The 20,423-nt window shown below is 32.1% G+C and overlaps 2 protein-coding genes and 1 long non-coding RNA gene across 3 annotated transcripts; 1 reads left to right on the forward strand and 2 right to left on the reverse strand.

The window, feature by feature from the left end:
- Nucleotides 1-1,238: 1,238 nt before the first annotated feature.
- LOC112096350 (protein FAR1-RELATED SEQUENCE 5-like) lies at nucleotides 1,239-3,002 on the reverse strand. The gene is made up of 2 exons (XM_024179775.1): nucleotides 2,105-3,002; nucleotides 1,239-1,978 (listed from the first exon to the last, which is right to left on the reverse strand). The coding sequence occupies exons 1-2, from the start codon at nucleotides 3,000-3,002 to the stop codon at nucleotides 1,239-1,241; spliced, it is 1,638 nt and encodes a 545-aa protein (XP_024035543.1).
- Nucleotides 3,003-8,473: 5,471 nt separating this feature from the next.
- On the reverse strand, nucleotides 8,474-9,234 carry LOC18034005 (protein PELPK1). The gene is made up of 2 exons (XM_006423704.2): nucleotides 9,171-9,234; nucleotides 8,474-8,859 (listed from the first exon to the last, which is right to left on the reverse strand). The coding sequence occupies exons 1-2, from the start codon at nucleotides 9,232-9,234 to the stop codon at nucleotides 8,474-8,476; spliced, it is 450 nt and encodes a 149-aa protein (XP_006423767.2).
- A 5,061-nt stretch (nucleotides 9,235-14,295) lies between these two features.
- Nucleotides 14,296-20,190, forward strand: LOC112096202. Its single transcript, XR_002904313.1, has 3 exons — nucleotides 14,296-14,471; nucleotides 16,222-16,287; nucleotides 20,117-20,190. It is a non-coding gene; the product is annotated as an uncharacterized LOC112096202 (long non-coding RNA).
- Nucleotides 20,191-20,423: the final 233 nt, after the last annotated feature.

Consider the following 20,423-nt stretch of genomic DNA (forward strand, 5'->3'; position numbering starts at 1 on the left):
AGAAGACGACACGATCAAACCATGCACATTGTATCTTAATCATGTTCTTTTTTTAGTGATCTATTTAACATTATCAGTTATGTATATTGTGTTATATTTACATCCATAATATTGTCTGGTTTTCGACATTGTCGACAGCTACATTCCTTGGATTGGATTCTGCAGCCTCAATTACCAAGCAACATGCAACACTTTAAGTTCAAGACTTTCCAATCAACCGGGGCATTGGAGTTCCAAAGCAAAGGAATGGATATAATTGTGGGGTTTATGTGATAAACTATATGGACATCCTAGAATTTATTCCGAATAAATCGTTAACTTTGGTACGACTATGCCAAACTTGTTCAATGGTTGAACTCAAAATTTTTGTAACTCCATAATTATATGAAAGCTACTAATTATATGAAAGTAATATTATTTTCCTTTCAAATTGACCAGTACACATATGAGAATGCACGGCGTAGGCTAGCAATTCAACTAATTAATTCTGCATTGAATGAAAATCGAGATAAATTACTGGAACTAAGCAATGCTTAGTTTGCAAATCACGTTGCAATAGTGAACCCTGTATCCTCTCAAGTGCAAAAGCCATCTCACCAACAAAGCGGCAACATTTGTAAGAAGAAGAAAGTTAACACGAGAACGCGCCTAGATATCGAACCACACTAGGGAATGATTATGCAAGTGATTGCATACTATTTTTTGTTGGAAGTTGTTTGAAACGTGTTGGGAGGTCATAACGTGACTTTTTTTGTCTTTTTGATTACGATGGTTGTAAAATGAATTTTGATTGAGAATTATCTTTAAATTTATGACATGGTTATGTATTCTCGGTCGAGACATTATTTAACTATAATGAACATATGCATGTTAATAGTGTTCATATCTCATCATTTGATACTGAACTGGTTGTCATGTTGGTACATGATAGTGAAATTCAAATGGTTATACATATTAACTCACTATAATGGCACTGTTTAATGAGGTCACCAATAAAAAACATTAGAAAATTGATTGCTTGCATGAGCTAACAATGTTGGATTGACACCAGCAAAGGCTCCAGGATTCTAGGTGCTTGATGAATCGAATGTGGTAAAACTGTTTCCATCGACACTAAAATCAATACCATGAAAGTTATTTGCAATGAAATGTCCAATAATGCAATAATTAAGTTAATTATTGTAAACATTAAACATATGATAAAGAACTTGGGACATACCTTAGTTGGGTGCTATCATTCATTTGAATAGGACAAGTTCGTGCTGTATGCCCAACCGACGACATTTTTCACTTTTTCTAGCGCTTTCTTCTACACATTTCGCTTTAGACATAGCGCCTTTTGTCTTTACAACTGCAGGATTACGAACTTTTATTCCCATCCACACTTTTTTATTTGGGAGACCGTCGCGTTCAGATTGTTGTTCATAAGTTAATGTTAGCCGATTGATTTCCACCAACGTATTTTCGTAGGCTTTAACCTTTTTTGCTGCATTGTAGCACATTTTATTGTAAGCGGCAGACAATGCACTAAATCTAGCCATCTCTAAAACATTGGTGTCAACTTCTGGTTTTGTAGTCCTGCAAGTATTGTGCTCCTTGACTTTTTTTGTCCATCTACGAAGAACCATATTGTCAGGAATCTTTTCAATTTGTTCCACTTTCAAGACATGAAACATATGCCTACAAGGAAGCCCAACAGACTCCATCATTTGACAAGAGCATTGTATGTGGTTTTCTTGTAGATTGTGGATGACATTCCACCATATTGCTGGTGTCCCAAATTCAGTGACTGTGTACAAAGTAGCATTGACAGCTTTGACAGTTTTTACTTCGATAACCGCGCCTTCTCGCTGCATCTCATCTCTAACCTTCAAAAAAACCCTTAATGGGAACAATTGTGCAGCATGTTTCTCCAGGCTATTTAAGTGCATTCTTAAGACAGGAGCATTGTATTTTGTTTTGAACTCATTGGATGTTTCTATGGCACGAATATTGCAGAGAGCATGATTGATTTGTCGCATAAACTCATACAATTTTAGTTTATGTTGGACAAATCGGCTAAGATATGTATTTATACTTTCATATCATTGAGTGCTTCGCATACCAGCAAAGAATGTTCCTCTAAGATAAGTTTCCGCCCAGTCGCACCGCTTCGAATACATTTTCTGTACCCATGCATGATGTTTAAGTGCGAATTCAGCCACTACAGCTGACCATTGGGTTTCAAATTCAGTTACCATCATAGGTGTCAACATCAAATCATGAAATTTTATCGTAAAGTCTTTGTTCTTCAAATTAGCTTGTGCATTGTGCTCGAGATGCCAACAACAAAGACGATGGATGCACCTGGTAAACATTGTCTTTATTGCCTTCGACATTGCCTTGTCACCATCAGTAATTACAGACACGGGCTTTCGGTTGCCCATAGTGGAGAGGAAAGTTTGCAGCAGCCACGTGTATGAGTCAATTGTCTCATCTGCGAGTAAAGCAAAACCAAAAATCGTTGTTCTGAAGTAATAGTTTGTTCCTACAAGTGTAACGAGGGGTTTATGATATGCATTAGTCTTATACGGTGCATCACCAAAACACTGACAGTTATAACGAGCTACACAATCAGCCCAAAACAAATTTCGTAGTCTATTTTCATCATTTAGTGTATACTCAAAGCAGAGTCTAGGGTCATGTTCAGATTTTGCCGCAAAGTATGTTATAGTTGTGTCTGAGTCAAAATCTGCAACCACGGCACGAGTGGAAGCATCTAGCGTGTTTTGCATGTCTTTGCGTGTGAACCTTAGGTTTTGAGGCCCCTCTACCTGATTAGCCATGTAATCTATGAATTGGCAAGTCTTCACACCAACATGCCTTAATGCCTTTGCTTGCGCAAGCTCTGCATCAGTAACCTTTTCGATGTGAACGAATGAGATAAACTTTATTATCAGAAGCCAAAGGATGGTTGTGCTCAGGCCTGAATTCTTTGACGATGTATTTACCAACTGATTCATCGTAATTCACTCAAAATGAGGCCCGACACCCGGTTCGTGTTATAGGTCGTGGTTCTCACACCCTACTGCAGTTTTGAGATTGTCTTTCATCTCTTAGCCCTTTGAAATGACAAACCCAACGCCGAATTGTGATTCTTCTAGACTTTTTTCCGCGCTGCATATCATCTTTCCTAAAACCAAAACCAATCATTTGGGCATAATTGTTATACCATTGTTTTGCATCCACTACTGAGTCGAAATGACTACCAAGAACGTCTGATGCCTGTAGACCAACCTTTGGAGCAATGAATATTCCTAGGTTGCTATTATTATGTGGGCTGCTCATATTTAACCCATGTTCAACCAAAATTTTGTTAATAACATAAGTCACAACCTTTATCTTAATAATTTAATATAATAATAAATATGAAACCTTCTATGAGCTCACAAATCTACTACTTCTATTACAGCACATACCTTTGTTGGAGAGAAACTTAACTCATGAAAAGTGGAAAAACCCTGTTCCAGAGATGTTCAACAAGATTTTAGAACATAGCATTTAGAGTGAGTGTGTTTTTTGTGAAGAAGTCTTGGACTTTAGCCTTAGAATAATCCCTTATTAATGGAGGGAAGGTGAGTTTTGTTTGCATCATATTTATTGCAAACCTAACCAACCAAACGTGCTAATTTTAAATGACTAACGTGATAACGAAATATCTTTGGACGAGATCCGGTCCACCGGTAATAATAACCGGAAAGCCGAATCCATTTTCAAAATTTCTGGGAACTATCCGGACAATCGGATAATTAAACCGGTAAGTCGGTTTCGAGCAGAATGTGATTCTGGATGCAACCGGCTAACTAGTTTCCGCTAACCGGTTAGTCGATTAGCGTCCAGAATCAAACTACACTCAACCGGCTGACCGGTTAGTGACAATCAGTTTGTCGGTTTCGAGCTTCCCTCTTTGGACGCTAACCGGCTAACTGGTTAGCGAAAATCAGTTAGCCGGTTGCGTCCAATGTGGTTTTGAATGCTAACCGGCTAACCGGTTAGCGGAAATCGGTTAGCCGGTTTCGCGATACACCAATTATTTCTTCTTCTTCCTTATTCTTTCGGCAATCCAGAAACCACTCTCTCTCTAAAAATTGATTTTTTCCTCTCTCTATCTCCCGCCAAAATCCTTCAATTCCACTCGTTTTCGATTCCAATCGATTCGTAAAACTTATTCCCCATCCATTCTTGTGTCCAAAATTATCTTTCAAATCTAGTTTCAACCTCAACATCACTAGATCCGAAATCAAATCTAGGGTTTGAACTGAAATTTTCTCTCTCTAGATTTCTTCCTCTTAAATGTATTCCCTATCCATTCTTACCGGATTTCATAAATGGTAAGCCGCTTATCACAAAAAATTCGTGTGTTTGTTTTTCTTTTCCCTTATTGTGTTTTTATTAAATTGATTGCTTTCAAATTTACTAAGGCTTTAAATTGGATATTTGTTAGGATAAGTTTTAAAATACCAATTCACCCCCCTATTGGGTTGCACAACTTGTATTTTAATAAACGTTAAACATGAAACCAGGGCGGCCGACATGCAACAAAAAACGTTAAACATGAAACTTACAATATTTCACGCGAAATATACAACTTATCACGTAAAGTTTACAACGTTGACGTCAAACATGAAACGGCCGAGAATATATGAGAATATTAGTTATTTTGGCTTTATCCAAAACATGCAATAACTAACGTCAAACATGCAATCGCGACGTCAGAAATGCAATAACTGACGTTAAAAATGAAATTTGCAACACTTCACGCCAAATATACAACTGATCACGTAAAATTTTCAACGTTGACGTCAAACATGAAACAACCGAGAATATTCGAGAATATTCTTTATTTTGGCTTTTTTCCAAAACATGCAACAACTAACGTCAAACATGCAATCGCAACGTCAGAAATGCAACAATTGATGTTAAACATGAAACTTACAACACTTCACGCCAAATATACAACTTATAATGTATGCAACGTTGACGTCAAACATGAAACGGCCGAGAATATTCAAAACTATTCTTTATTTTTGCTTTATCCAAAACATGTAACAACTACCGTCAAACATGCAATCGCGACGTCAGAAATGCAAAAACTGACATTAAACATAAAACTTGCAACACTTCATTCCAAATATATAACTGATTACGTAAAATTTGCAACGTTGACGTCAAACATGAAATGGCCGAGAATATTCAAAAATATTCTTTATTTTGGCTTTATCCAAAACATGCAACAATTAACGTCAAACATGCAATCCCGACGTCGGACATGTAACAACAAATGTTAAACATGAAACTTACAACACTTTACACCAAATATACAACTGATCACGTAAAATTTGCAACGTTGACTTCAAACATGAAACAACCAAGAATATTTGAGAATATTCTTTATTTTGGCTTTATCCAAAACATGCAACAACTAACGTCAAACATGCAATCGCGACGTCGGAAATGTAATAACTAACGTTAAACATGAAACTTGCAACACGTCACGCCAAATATACAACTTATAACGTAAAATTTACAACGTTGATGTCAAACACGAAACGGCTGAGAATATTCGTTATTTTGGCTTTATCCAAAACATGCAACAACTAACGTCAAACATCCAATCTCGACGTCGGACATGCAATAACAGACGTTAAACATGAAACTTGTAATACTTCAAGCGAAATATACAACTGATCATGTAAAATTTGCAACATTGACGTCAAACATGAACGGCCAAGAATATTCGAGAATATTCTTTATTTTGGCTTTATCCAAAACATGCAACAACTAATGTCAAACATGCAATCCCGACGTCGGACATGCAACAATTGACGTTAAACATGAAACTTGCAACACTTCATGCCAAATATATAACTGATCACGTAAAATTTACAACGTTGACGTCAAACATGAAACGACCGAGAATATTCGAGAATATTCGTTATTTTGGTTTTATTCAACACATGTAATAACTACTGTCAAACATGCAATCCCGACACCGGACATGCAACAACTGACGTTAAACATGAAACTTACAACACTTCACGCCAAATATATAACTTATTCAAGACATGCAATAGCTAACGTCAAACATACAACCAGGACGTCGGATGTGCAACAACTGACGTTAAACATGAAATACTATTTTTTTAATTTTTTATTTATTTATTTTTTCACATTTTATTTAATTATATTATATTGTATTATATCATTCAATTTCTTTATCTTTTGCTATTAATTATATTATAAAATACTATTTTTTGACATTTTATTTAATTTTTCTATTTTTCTATTTAATTTTTCATATATATATATTTTTAAAAAGGTGCAACCGGTTAACAAACCGGTTGCACCAAGTCTTTGGCTGCCAAAGGCAGCCGGGCACTCTTTTTGAGAGCCCGGCACGGTGCCGGCTACAATGCCGAACCCAAATGCCCTTCTTTCTAAATGAGTCCCACACTGCACGGAAAGTCATCAAACTGCCACATTTCCCTTTATCGTTATGAGTCCAACTCCAATATTTATTAATTATTTGATTTAATTACTTTTTTTTTAAAATGAACTTCTCAGTATTTCTATTAAAAAAAAATTCAGAGGAAACAAGTTAAATGTTGTGAAAAATCTTTCACCTATATAAAAAAATTACAGCAGTTAAAGAGTAATTTTTGCTGAAGCATCTACTGTCTAGCTGCAAGTTCAAAGTATATGGTAAAATCCTACTTCAACACAAGTAGATACTAGATATTATTCCTTAAAACTTATAAAAAATAGTTTAGTATGGGTACTCTACTATTTGTCACCAACCGAACCACTAGTAATGAATTTGACTCGATAATTAATAGAGATGAACTAATCTCGTTTGCTAGCCAGAGACCAAAACATAGAGCTTCTGCCTCAACAATATCGAGGTCATTGAATTGGTACCAAAATCACCCCTGTCGCCCTAACGAATCCACCATGATTATGTACTATAGCGACGTAGCTAACCTTCCCAAACTCAATATCCACAGACGCATCTATTATGCTTAAACCATCCATGAACTGCTGCCTGTCATCTATTAGAAACCAAAACAGAATCTTCCATACCAAACCTCACACTATCCATATGGCCATGTTTCACATTATCCGACACCCTTTCTGCATAGACCACCACACATGTAGGTTTGATAGTTACTCCCTAAAAATGTGGTTGGTTAATTTATGTTTTTCTTGAAATGAACTTTCATATATTTTTAACAATTTTGTTGACAGCTCATTGCAAGGACTCGAACTTGAATTCAAAGACTTCAAGGTAGCGAATTAGCAATAAAATTAACCTCCATATCTCTCATAAAATCAATTTGCGATGTCCCTCTCAATCGTGAAGCAATTGATCAAGATTGATGTATGTTGTTTGCATGGAATGAGTAGGGTAGTTTTTGGAGGTCATAACTTGAGGTATAGGTGTCCGTTTTAGAAGTGTAACATACAATTTCAAAGCTTGCAACAAGAAGAACCAAACCCAGAACCATTTGTGCTGTTCTGCCCAATGGTTGAACTAAAAATTTCACTTCTTTCCTAGTCATTTTTTAGTTTTAAGATATTTTCCTGTTTTTCCTGTTTCTTTTAGGATTTTTATCTTTTTCTCTAGATTTTGGATTTAGGTGCTTTTTGTTTTGTTTTTCTTATTTAAACTAGTAAAATTTTATAATAAATAATATTTTAAATTTTCCAAATTTGATAAATTCGGGATATTTAAGGTTACTATATAAAGGAGGTCTAAAACCCTAGTTTTGCTAATTCAAATCTATTTAGTAAACTTCATTATTCAGAAACATTTATTTCATTTATCTTTCAACCTATAACGTTTCCGTTTCATCAAAGATGAGCAAGATTTTAAATATGCAGATATGTTGAGAATAGTTTTTGAGTTGAGGATTCTTTTAGTATTATGGTGCCGCTGCTTTTAATCAGTCTCATTCGTTGTGAAATGACAATTGATAGGGCTCGGTAAATATAACTTTTAAAATTAATATTTGATGAAATAATATATCCTTAACAATCAATCCATCAATCGTGTCAATTATTGTGCCAAGGGCAAATTGTATGATATAATTGAAGCTATAGTTCTTGAGAGTTTGAGATGAGGCTGTAAATGAAAAAGTAAAAAAGCAAATGTAAAACTAACCAAATTAGGTAGATAACATAGAGCATCATGAATTATTAAGAAATATTAATTGAAACACATATAATTGTATATAATACAAGAGAGAAGACAAGGAACACTGCGTAAAATACACGTGAATCAGCCAGTAAAAAAATAAAGAAAAATTAAAGTGAAAATATCACAAGCACAATGCGTATATAATTAATCTTCCAGTATAATGCCAAACGTACTTTATGAAAGTTCACGACACATGAAATCCAACGACGATGAAACAATATGACGCAGCATGGTAATTTACGGATTAGAAGTTGAATGAGTTGGCTTAGCAATTTCCGGAAGATGAGGGGAAAAAGGCAGTTCAGGAAGATTTGGCAGCTCAGGCTTTGGAATCTCTGGAAATTCAGGTAGTTCTGGTAACTCAGGTTCTGGAAACTCTGGTAGCTCAGGTTGTGGAATTTCTGGCACTTCAAGTTTCTTTGGTAACTTAGGTTCTGGAATTTCAGGCAATTCAGGGGCTTTTGGGAGCTCAGGTTTTGGAATCTCGGGTAACTCGGGTTTTGATAGTGGTGGCAATTCAACTTTAGGCAATTCAGGTTTCAACAATGGTGGTAATTCAAACTTAGGCAATTCGGGCTTAGGTATCTCTGGCAACGCTGTCTCGAGGAGAAGTCTAGCACCTACTGCATTAATATTGTTGCACATTAACGAGAAAGTAATAAGTAGAAGTGTTAAGAAAAAAGATGGAAAAGATTTATAAGCCATAGTTTGAGATGAGGATGCGCAATAGGGTTATTATATCAATCAATTGAAAGAACTAATGCACGTGCTTTTGTGCATGACTGCATGGGTTTTCATGTGAATGGCCTTTTATCGATATGTGAGAAGTGGAGAAAAGGTGTTTTTCAGTTAAGGTTTGGTATGACAAAGAGAATGAAGCAAAAAAAAAAAAAAAAAAAAAAATTCAATCCTGTTAATTAGTTCAACTTCTCACCTGCATTACTTGCATGAATAAACATGATGAAAAGTTTCTTGCCAACCACTTTGTAGATACGCATGGTTATATTTTGTGACTTTCTTGCCTAGATTTTTTTCTTTTTTTTTTTCTCAGACTTTTAGAATTTATATTCAAAGCCATACTCTAAGGGACGGATACGTACATTTTTAAGAAGAATAATATATTATTATTTGTTTTATTATTTTTGGACAGTAATATATCATTTTATTGTTCAACAGTTAAACATGCAACTAATATATTCCAAATTCTTTGTGCATGTTTTCTTGTTATGGTTATTAATTAAGCAAGCACTCTCTCTAGCCTGACATGCATGCAATACTTCACGTATAACCAAACAAGATTGAGTGCAAGCTAACCCGATTATCATTTGTTTTTATTCTATTCCAAAAATTTTCCTTTTTTCTTGTAAATACTTCATCTAGTTTTTAATTTTTTTAATTAATAAAACTCAATTAGTATTTTGTTATTTCTTTTCTTTGACAATCTTATTTTCACTCTACACACAAAATTAAACAGTTTTATTGATGATGAATTTTTTAATGTCATTTATTGACTTAAACTATACATATTTTAAAGGGAAAATGACACCTACAACCCAAATATTTGGAAAAACGGTCGTAACGACCCCCAAGTTTTCAAAAGGGACATCAAAATCATTTTTTAACAATAATACCCTTTGAATTCAGTAATGAGAAAGTTAACTTTGAAGTTTTTTAATTAACAAAATTAAATATAAATAATATATTCTATCTAGTAGACTAATAATATTAAATTATTTTTAATATTTAAAATAATATTAAATTTTAAATTATTGCGTTTATCTTAACAATATATTTGTATTTATTATAGAGATTTTAAATAAATCTTTGGGTTAAATAGATTTTAAAATTAATAAAATATCTCCCTATTAATAATAATACAATTATTTTTTATAATATTCAAAATTATTTTGATTTTAATATATTAATTTAAATATTATTTTTCTATTTATTATTAAAATTAATTTAATATAATAAATTAGGTCTAATAGATTGCAAAATATAAAAATATTTTTAAATATCAAAATTATTTTAAAATGTATGTATTATTACATTTATTTTAATGCCATATTTCCATTTATTATAAAATTTTGTGGTCAATTTTTTGGATTTATAGAATCAAAGGGTATTATAGCAAAAGAGGGTTTTGGTGCCCCTTATTGAAAACTTGAGGATCTTTGTGACTATTTTCTCAAACCTTAATGGTGCAGATGACCTTTGCTTATTTTAAATTATAATTTGAAAGGAATTTTATGTAAAATAATATTTAATTAATTAGAAATAGGAAAAGAACAATATATTATTATGAATTTATGCAATTTATTTTGGTTCGATAGGACGAATTGACAGGTAAAAAAAAACGAGTTAATAATGAATGCAAGTAATTTATTGAATAAAACTTAAGTGTGTTTAATTATTATTTGTCTTTAAATGTAATTTTAAATAAAGTAGGGTTTTAAGGAATAAAGAAGGGGTGCGAATAACTTCACTCTAATTTCTATTGAACATTATACAATAAACTTAAAGCATGTACGAGTACTAGGAAGTGCGACTGAATGATGTGATCTCAAATTAACGTTTCCGAAGCAGAAGATAATGTTAGTTGAAATCTTGCAATCTGTTTAAAGACTCTATGTCTCATTATCCGACCATACACGAACATGGCGATTGGAGAGTTGATTCAGACGTACGACATCCAGAAAATGCCTGATTAGGTCGTTAGTACGTTAAGTGATACATGTACGCTGCACCTGTTACAACTCAAAACAAATATCCTAAGGTGGTGTTTGGTTGGGAGTAGAGAATGTAGGAGAGGAAAGTAATTTAAATTCTCTTTTTATTTCCATTGTTTGGTTTGACAAAATATATAAGAATTTAATTTCCATTAGAATTTAATATCCATTAGAATTTAATAGCCATCATAATGTAGAATTTGAATTCTACACTAAGTAGTGAAGAATTTAAATTCTTCTTATATTAGAAACTAAAGTTTCCAAAATTACCCTTCAACTTTTTAACTTATTTAATGCCATTAATAATTATTATTTATAATTTTATTTTATTGATTTAATATTATAAATGGACCTCCACCGGAAAGTCGTCGGACCACCGCCGGACCTCTCCAGAAGGTCCTAGACCTCCGCCAAACCTCGCCAGAAGGTTGCTGGACCACTGTCGGACCTCGCCGGATGGTCGCCGGACCAACGTCGGACTTCACCGGAAGTCGCCAGACCTCCTCCACCGGCAACCGGACCACCATTTTATTATATATAAATATATATAGTTTAATATTTAAGGTAAAGGATAAATTTGTCTAAAGGGAAAAATTATAATTCATTTTCTTATCAAATTTTATATCAAACCAAACAACAAAATCTAATTTCACTACTCTTCTTCATTCCTTTCTTCTCCCTTCCTCTCCATTCCACTCTTTTCCTCTCCTCCCTTTTCTTCAAACCAAATATGACCTAAAACGACAAATACCATTGTGTGCTGTTTTGATCACTCAAAATGGCATGAGCTTGTCTCATATTAGATTTATCAAGGGTAGCCCTGAAAATTTTTTTCTTTTTCCTTTTATAAATATCAGTAAGATTTTAATTGTAATATATCGGTGTATTAAAAAGAAATGGCACGAGCTTGCCACGTGGGCCAAGATAGCTCAAAGGCTATTAAGATGTTTGGTTTTGGCTGAAAACATTTGGGTTTGTTGCAACAAATCTAGAAATGGCTGACTAGTGGAAGATTCCAAAAGGTCATCGTGGGAGCCATGCTTGATTTGAATAAATAAAAGGAGAGTGGAAGAAAAGAAATGAGGAGATGGGAAAGAAATAAGAAGAAAATATATGAATTTTATGTTAAACTATACAATGAAATTTTAGAATGATTATTTTTTCCTCTCATTTTCTTTTGTCCTCTCTTCTTTTCATTCCTTTTCTCTTCTCTTGTTTCTTCCAACTAAACATGGACTTAAAAGATCATTTTTATGTTATGTTAGGATATATATTTTTAGGGAATGGCCAATATGGAGAATTGCAGTAATAATAGTGAAACTTTGTTCTATAAAGAAATGTGTTTACAACTCTATACGTAGAAAGAAAATAATAGTAATAGATAAACTGTAGAAAAATAATGTGTACTTTAAGGCATGTTACAAATGTTGCTTTTCTTAATACGTTATTTGTTCCCCCAATTAAGCGATGCACATAGATTAAGAAAATATGCCTCTAGGATACAATTAATGAAAGCAAACCTAAACACTCTTGAATGTCACAACCTGCCAAAAGTCAAAATATTGTTCCTGCAGTAAGGATTATATTGGATATTTGATGCATAAAATAAGTATTATATGATGAAATTTGTTTTAAGAAAGAGGGCTAAGAAAAGACTGTTATGATAATTATTTTATGGACTAAACAAGACTTGTTTGTAGATATAATTGTACCCTTCCATTTGGATTGTCATTTTTTATGATATCCCTTCCTTCATGGCCACTGGATCAAGATTTGACTTTAATCAATGGTCCAAATTGAACTATTACCATTTCAAATGAAATGTCACCGTGAAAGGATGCATTCTGAAATAAAATGATATCTCTTCTATAAGGCACCGTTAATTGAACATGTCGTTACAATAAGATATAATTTATTTTGAAATTGTTCTAGCATGTCTTTCATGAGAAAGTAGGCTACTAAAGGTAAACTAGAAAAATTATGTTTTTATTTTCAATTCTATTATTTCATTTTTAATTTTTGTTTTTTTAAATTTTATGTTAGTTTGTGATTTTTTTTTCTGTTTAAAAATTATCAGTTATTCACCCAAAGATTACCTTGTTATAAAAAATATAACAAAAATTCATACTCGTTCAATTTTGTACTTAATCTTTACAATGTGTATCAATCATTTACCAAAAAGTTAAAATTAACCTAATAAAATTACCATTATAATTTGTGTTTGATTCTATTTTATCATTTTGTGAATACAATGTTGCCTCTTTAGTGGAGGTTGACATGCATTATAAGCAAGGGTGTAAAATTGAATAAATTCAAATTTTTATAGTATTTTTTATATCAGTGTAATTTTTGGAAGAATCAGACTATTAGCACCCCTCCAAAATTCTTTTGAAACCCCTTTTTCAATTATATTCTATTTAATGCCAAAAGTACCCTTTTTTAAAAATAAACACTATTTTCATTTATAAATCTTACAATTTCTAATAATTTTCTCACTCTTTCAATCTTAATAATTGCATTCCTCTCTTTAAACTTTCCTTATTATTTAATTCTAAAAAAAGATCTAAAAGAAAAAGTAAGAAAAACCTTATAAAATATTGAATATTTTATGGGTCCAATACAATTTTTATCGTACATATAAATTTTGGGTGCAACAATTAGTTTGAGAATCCTTAAAAAATTATTTGTAGTGAGATAAAATTTTATTTAATATATTTTCTCACAATGTTGTATCCTAATTTTGTTGCTACATATATTACAAGAGTATTATTTTGGCTTAAAAAATTTGCTTCTTAAATTTAGATTATTTTAATGATTAAAAAAATTTATAGATTGATTCTTAAATTCAGATTATTTTAATGATTACAAAAATTTATATTGTCAAGCAAGATGAAATTGAAGAGAGAAAGAAAATATAAATGGGATTAATTCTATGTACATTTGTCCTTAAATGTAATTATAATATCACAGGGGTTTTATAAGATCAATGAAGGGGTGCCAATAGTCCAACTCTTTTTGGAATGGTTAATAATTTTCCTCTCTTTAAAAAAAAAATTGTGTGAGTTTGTGATTGATAACATATTTGGTCATCAATTGGGGGTCTCATTTGATTGGATTTGCTTAATCAGGTTGAATAAGTACATAGTTTATACAACCCAACAAAATTATTAAACGAAAATACTAATAACTACCATTATATATAAAAATTTCGTTGCAATATTTTTTTCACCACTAAGACACATATATTGTGTTAACAATTAAAAAACAAAAGACATAAATACCATCTCACGTCTCTTTCCCTTCATTTGTAATATTGTGAATTAAAACATAGCAAACATAACTTACAAAATCCCTAGATCCACCACACTGCCGACACTCCCAAAGCCTCTCCCATCACTGTTGTCACTATTTTCGACTAGCCACTATCATCATCTCCCTTCACCAAGATCTGGACTCTTTTACTGTCATCTCCACTGTCACGGATAGCTTATCTATTCTTCTTCACGGTAATGGCCCCTCTGTCCTTTAATTGCCTTCCATAATCTATTTCTTGTGTTGAATTTTTTATTCTTTCGTTGCAACTTTTATCATTGTTTCTATAATCTATTTCTTGTGTTGAATTTTTTATTCTTTCGTTGCAACTTTTATTATTGTTTTTAAATTGTGCTGACCTCACCTAAAACAAAAGCTGGACTATCTTTGTTTTTTTTTCCATTTTATGTGCTTTGACTATATGATGACCATAAAGACTCACATGTAGCAATCACCTAGGGAATTAAAAATTATAGATTTTCATACAAACAATCTTTTGCCTATGATGATGTTAGAGTGGGGCTGAAAAAAAAATATTAGCCCACATATATATGTATATGTGTGTGTAAGATTTATTCTTGATTACTATAATGTAGTGTTAATTAATTAATTAACTAATTATTAATGTAGTGTTAATTAATTAATTAACCAATTATTCTCCTCCATAGGAATATGATATGTACAATTGATTTAGTATTTCTAATTTTTTTGTAATTTTTTTATTTTTTAAAAACTTAAGAACATTCATGCTTATTAGTTTTATGTAGTTGTCCCAAGAGCGTGATCATATAATTTTCCTACTAATTAAAAAATAAAATTTTAATTCTTATATAAAATTTTGATTAGATGTACGTTGTCACACTTGTTATAGTGTGTAAAAAATGTGTATCAATTTTGCATTGAAAGATTTTTGTTGTCGCCCTACAACCCTATCAATAAAATGATAACAATCGTTGCAGATAATATCAGCCCTCTTCCTACGTAAACTAACAACAACTACAAAATAAAAAATAACGCATTGATTGTTTTCTTGCAACTTTTATTGTAGGACCTCTTATAATTGACAAGAGTGGATTAAGCCACAGACTAATGACAATAAACTAGGCAATAATAATGAAAAAATTGCAGCCAATTCTGGACATGTTGTGTGCCCTTTTTCAAGTATTTAGATCATCACAATTGCTCTCCATACACGTTGATAATAATTAAATAATTATTTTTTATCAAAATGCACTAAAAGACAAAGGGAAATAATTGAAATATGATATAAAAACATCGCAAAAAATGGACCTACATTTTATCCAATTATATGGAGTTTTAATAATCAATAACTTAGCATGTGACATTGCTTGCAACATTGTCCATTTTTGCTCGGCTGTGCCAGGCTTGTGTTCTTATCTATTTGCTTTAATTTATCGTTCTTGGAATTTCAGAATAATTTATTTTTGGCATGGATGGTTGTAGCTTATAAGGCATTGACATTATAATTATCATACCAATTGTGAAATATTAATTATTTATTAGAAGCTATTACAGTTTTAGAAATTGTATCTAATGGGTGTTAATTTGTTGTAGCTTCCAAGATATGTATTGCAATATTATCTTTCTTTAAGAGATGAATAATTCCTAGATGCTAGGTGAGACAACAATTTTTTTTTAAACTTTTAATAAATTTTAATTAAGTGGATTGGCCGTATGCAATCTAGAAGAGTGATATTTAAAGACTTTTATTTATCTTGTTAATTCATTATCCAATTTAAATTTTGAGAGAATTAGGACTTGAAAATAGGTATACACACACACACACACACATACATATATATGTATATACATGTATATATATGTATATGTATAATCAAATTGCCACCATCAATGGTAGCTATGACTCATCCATAAATGTATATGGAGTATCAGTTTTTTTATAAATGTCTCTCCAATTTATAGGTGGAGCATCAATTGTTGATCAACTAGAGGACATTCCAGCGATTTAGGATTTGATCAGGATTACATGTAAGTGAAATTTTTTCAAATTAAAAACATGGGTTATTGTTAATTTATAAGTTTTTCATTAGATAAGCATGCCATGAAATATTCACAATAAAAAATATGTTGTTATTAATGTTTTCAAATTAATATAAGTGTATAGGAAAAATTATTGTACTTGATGGTAATGCATTAATTTATAGGAGCTGTAAATAATTTTCCTAAATTACGAATTTATTATTAAAGCTATAATGATAATAATTTTAAACATTTGAAATTAAACATGCAATTTTATTAAATTAAACTGATAATATATAATATATGAACAGGTAAAAATATTTGAAATTGATAGAACTTCGATGACTTGTAATCGATTATCCATAGAGTATCAGACTGGAGTTGCTGATTTCTTAGATTTTTCCATTTTGAATGCTGAAAAATGAATGTCAATTAGATGTCCTTGCACTTTTTTTTTTGTAATATGGAGTTTCACACTCCTCAACAAGTAAATGATCATTTATTTGAAAAAGGTTTTCTCGCAAAATATAGAGCTTGTACTTGGCATGGTGAAACTGATCTCATTTCTACATTTACAAAGTGTCAAGACCATCCACATAGTCAAAGATTTAGATGTCATGTTTACAATGATATAAATGACATGGTTGAAAATGCTTACGAGCATTGTGATAAAGGCCCTCATTCTCTTAAGGATATACTTGAAGATGCGGAAAAACCTTTGTATTCGGGTACAAAACATTCAAAGCTATTTGGTTTAATGAGACTTTATAATGTGAAAGGAAACAATGGGTAGTCTGATAAAGGGTTTTCTGCTTTGTTAGAAGTCCTTGATGATATTTGCCAAATAATAATAATCTACCTAAGTCATTGTATGAGGCCAAGAAGACAATGAAAGTGCTAGGCTTAGAGTATGAAAAAATGCATACATGTCCAAATGATTGCATTCTGTATAGGAATGAATTTGCTGATCTTACTCAATGCCCAAATTGTGGAGCGTTTGGGTGGCAAAGAAAAAAGCTAGTTCAAAAGAATTTCCTCCTGTTCCTGGGTTCAAAAGATTGTTTCAATCACCACAAACAACTCAAAACCTAACATGGCATGTTAATAAGAGAATTAGAGATGGCAAGCTTTGCCACGCAGCAAACTCCCCAATCTGACAACTAATTGACAACAAGTGGCTAGAATTTGCACAAGAACCTAGAAATTTTCATTTGGCTCTCTTCACTAATGGTGTTAAGCCATATAGTACACTTAGCACTACTTATAGTTGTTGGCCCGTTACATTAATAACATATAATCTTCCTCCATGCTTGTGTATGAAGAGAAAATTTATGAAGTTGTCTCTTTTGATATCTAGCCCTAAACAACTTGGAAATTATCTAAATGTATACCTAGCACCTTTGATTGAGGACTTGAAAATTCTATGGGATGTAGGTGTTGATGTTTATGATGCATATAGAAAAGAAACCTTCAATTTACGGGTCGTGTTGATGTGGACAATCAGTAACTTCCCAGCATATTGAAACCTCTTCGGGTGTACTACTAAAGGCTATTATGCTTGCCCAATTTGTGTGATAGACCCTTGTGCCTGTTAGCTCCCACATAGTAAAAAAATGTCATATATGGGCCATTGTCGATTTTAACCACTTACTCACCCATTTCGAAAACTCAAAAAGGTTTTTAATGGGAAGTAAGAGCGGGATGAGCCTCCTAAAAGTTTGTCTGGTGAGGAAATCTTTACGATGGTGAAAGATATTGACACTAAGTTTGGAAATAAGAAGGGAAAAAAATGGAAACATGATGAGAATATAACTGAAAAATTGTACAAAAAGAGATCAATCTTTTTTAACTTAGAATATTGGAAGCATTTATTAGTTCATCATCAACTAGATGTGATGCACATTTTTAAAAATGTGTGTGAAAACATCTATGGCACACTACTTCATCAACTGGGCAAGACAAATGATGAGATTAATGCTAGAAAATACCTTGAGCATCTTCAGATAAGGGAGAAACTAGTTCTTGATGAAATAAACAAAAATAACAAAGTCTTACCTCTAGCTTCATACACTTTGAGTAAAGAAGAAAAAAATAATTTTTTGAAACCTTGGAAAGTGTAAAAGTTCCTAATGGTTATTCTTCTAATGTCCAAAAACTTGTTTTAAGGGATGATTGTCAGCTTTAAGGTCTTAAGTCCCATGATCGTCATATTTTGATGCAACAATTGCTACCATTAGTCCTTTGAAATTGTTTACTTATAAATGTTAGAAATGTCATAATCATGATGTGCTTCTTTTTTTAATTCATTGTTCTGTAAGGTAGTAGAACCTAATACTCTTGACCACTTGTAAAAGGAACTTGTAATCACTTTTTGCTTATTACAATAGTACTTTCTACCTAGCGTTTTTGACATAACAATCCGTTTAACAATCCATCTAATTGAACAAGTTAGGTTATGTGGGCCAGTTTATCTTCAATGGATGTATCCTTTTGAGAGAGAGATGAAAACTCTTAAGGATTACGTTTGTAATCGCTACCGCCCTGAGAGTTGTATTGCAGAAAGTTATATTGCTGAAGAAGCACTTGAATTTTGTGTTGAGTACCTCTCAAATTGTGATATTGTTGGACTACCTATTGGTTGTCTAATTGATTTTTCAATCAAAGGGCCTTTGGGAGGTGCAAACATTAAGGTGGTTGATGATACTTTATTGGCACAAGTACACCAGTGCGTTCTAATGAACACCACTGAAATCCAAACATACATTGAGTAAGCTATTCTTCAATTTTTTTCAATACATATTAAGATTGAATTATAATATTACTATTATAATTTTAAGTATTAATGTGGTCTTACTGTAGGGAGCATATATATTATTTGGCATCAACACACCCCTATAAGGCAAAAAAAAAAAAACATCTATGGTTGCAAAATGAACACACTCGTACATTTTCCGCTTGGTTACAAAAAAAGGTTAGAATTAATGCTTAACTAAATACAATAAGGTAGAAACTTTAACTTTAATAAGATTTTTTTTCATGTAAGTAATTATTATACTTTTTAATTTAAATTATAAGTAGCACATGATAGAGCAAATAATGTGCTAGTCGAGGAAATAGTGTGGTCGTTGGCAAACAAACCGCACTCAAGTGTGGTGATAGACCCTGGCTACCAAATTAATGGCTTTGATTTTGCAACAAGGGACCGGGACAATAATCGTGTAACCCAAAATAGTGGTGTTAGAGTTATCGCTAACACTCTATAAATTTCAAGTTCAAAAGATAAAAGTCCTCATTATGGAGACATGACTTTTATGGAGTCATTGATGAGATGTAGCAGCTTGATTATCTGATGATTAAAAAAATATTTTTCAAGCGTGATTGGGTAGATGATAGGGGGGTTAGTGTTGATGATTTGGGTTTCACTGTAGTTGATTTAAATTGAATTGGTTATAAATCTGATTACTTTATTCTAGCTTGTCATACAAAACAAGTGTTTTACATAAAAGACCAGGTAGATAAGAGTAAATCAATAGTTTGTTCAGTGACTGAAAAAGCTTATAAGTCAAATGGGGAAACATGTGAGGACATTGATGTATTTTCACAATTATCCAACATACTTCTAGTATATGAGTTGGATGAGAAGGATGACGAAGGAATTTATGACAGAAAAGATTGTGATGTTATTCCAATAGATATTGATTTAGAAAATCACTAAATGCATTCTTATTGCTAGTTTCCAGTGAGTGATTTATTTATTTTATTATATTCCATTACTATTGTATTGGCTTTTTAATTTAATTGATGTACTTATTCATTTTAGTCATTTTCAACATTATAGGAGATATGGCTCAAAACGATGTGTTCACTCTTCTAGAGCTCGAAGGAAGACCAAGGAGAAGAAAAAAAAAGGCTTGCAAAAAGAAGAATTTAGTAATAAAGCTCTAGTTGAGTACAATTCTTATGGTGTTCTAGTTGGAAAGGGAAGAAACGATCTAAGGAGTTATATTGGCGTCATCGTACGTGAAACAATTTCAATCTTACTTGATGATTAGAGGCGTGTGCCACTAGAAATGAAGGAAACTCTATGGCTTCATTTTTCAGATTTTTTTAATTCTTTAGTAATATATTTAATGATTTTAAATAAC

The sequence above is a fragment of the Citrus clementina genome, unplaced genomic scaffold (genome assembly GCF_000493195.1).
Source record: "Citrus clementina cultivar Clemenules unplaced genomic scaffold, Citrus_clementina_v1.0 scaffold_8, whole genome shotgun sequence".
Lineage (NCBI taxonomy): Eukaryota > Viridiplantae > Streptophyta > Magnoliopsida > Sapindales > Rutaceae > Citrus > Citrus x clementina.